This window comes from Plasmodium gallinaceum (genome assembly GCF_900005855.1).
Source record: "Plasmodium gallinaceum strain 8A genome assembly, contig: PGAL8A_v1_10, whole genome shotgun sequence".
In the NCBI taxonomy this organism is placed as follows: Eukaryota; Apicomplexa; class Aconoidasida; order Haemosporida; family Plasmodiidae; genus Plasmodium; species Plasmodium gallinaceum.
This window is the reverse complement of record NW_021628239.1, coordinates 452,414-453,237: the sequence shown is the minus strand read 5'-3', so window position 1 is coordinate 453,237 and position 824 is coordinate 452,414. Positions and strand designations below refer to the sequence as shown.

At 13.2% G+C, this 824-nt stretch overlaps 1 protein-coding gene across 1 annotated transcript in view; it reads right to left on the bottom strand.

Annotated features, from left to right (window-relative positions):
- Positions 1-537: 537 nt before the first annotated feature.
- The window catches only part of PGAL8A_00011000 (plasmepsin VI, putative), a gene marked incomplete at both ends in the record, with an annotated part of 3,971 nt that continues 3,684 nt past the window's right edge, over positions 538-824 (bottom strand). The window contains 2 exons of the mRNA XM_028671508.1: positions 538-623; positions 731-790. Coding sequence (XP_028528154.1) covers positions 538-623; positions 731-790 — 146 coding nt within the window. The remainder of the gene's footprint in view (positions 624-730; positions 791-824) is intronic.

The window sequence follows — 824 nt, the reverse complement described above, 5'->3', positions numbered from 1 at the left end:
AAAAAAAAAAAAAAAAAAATACACATTTTTTCTTCATATATATATATTCATTTTTTTTTTTTTTTCCTATTTTATTTAGTGCTTTTTTTCAAAAACGTTTTTTTTTTTTAAAAATGATTCCATTTGTTATTTTAATTTTATCAATATGTAAAATAATTTTTATGAAAATGTTTACATTTAAGAATTTTATAATATTTAATATACCTACTATATATTAAAAATGAAAGAGATTATAAAAAAGAAAAAAAAAAAAAACTTTATTCTCTTAAAAATTTATTTAAATTTTAATTCTATAATCATATTTTTTTTAAAACATAATAAAGAATTAGAACAGAAAAAAAAGAAATATATTTAATACACCCCTATTTAATAAAATAATTAAAAAAAATATTCTAAACGAATTTTAAAGAAAAAAAAAAAAAAAAAAAAAATTAAGTTTTTCTAATTTTCTTTTTTTTTTAAATATTAAAAACAAATACAAAATTTTCAGTAATATAATTTTTAAAAAAAAAAAAAAATAAAAACAAAGAATTTATTTTAAAAATTATGATTTGCTTCTACAAGACCCACTATTTTATGATCATTATCAAATATAGTATAATATTTTCTAATAAAAGAAATTCCTGAATTTTTTTTTATTAAATAATAATTATAAAAAAAAAAAAATATATATATATATATATAAATAAATAATTAAAATGTTCCATTTTTAAAACTTGAAAAAATTTACCAAAAATAAAAATAGGACCTCGAGGGGAAGGAACATCAAGAGACATTATTCCAATTGCGCCTTAAAAAAAAAAAAAAAAAAAAAAAAAAAAAAT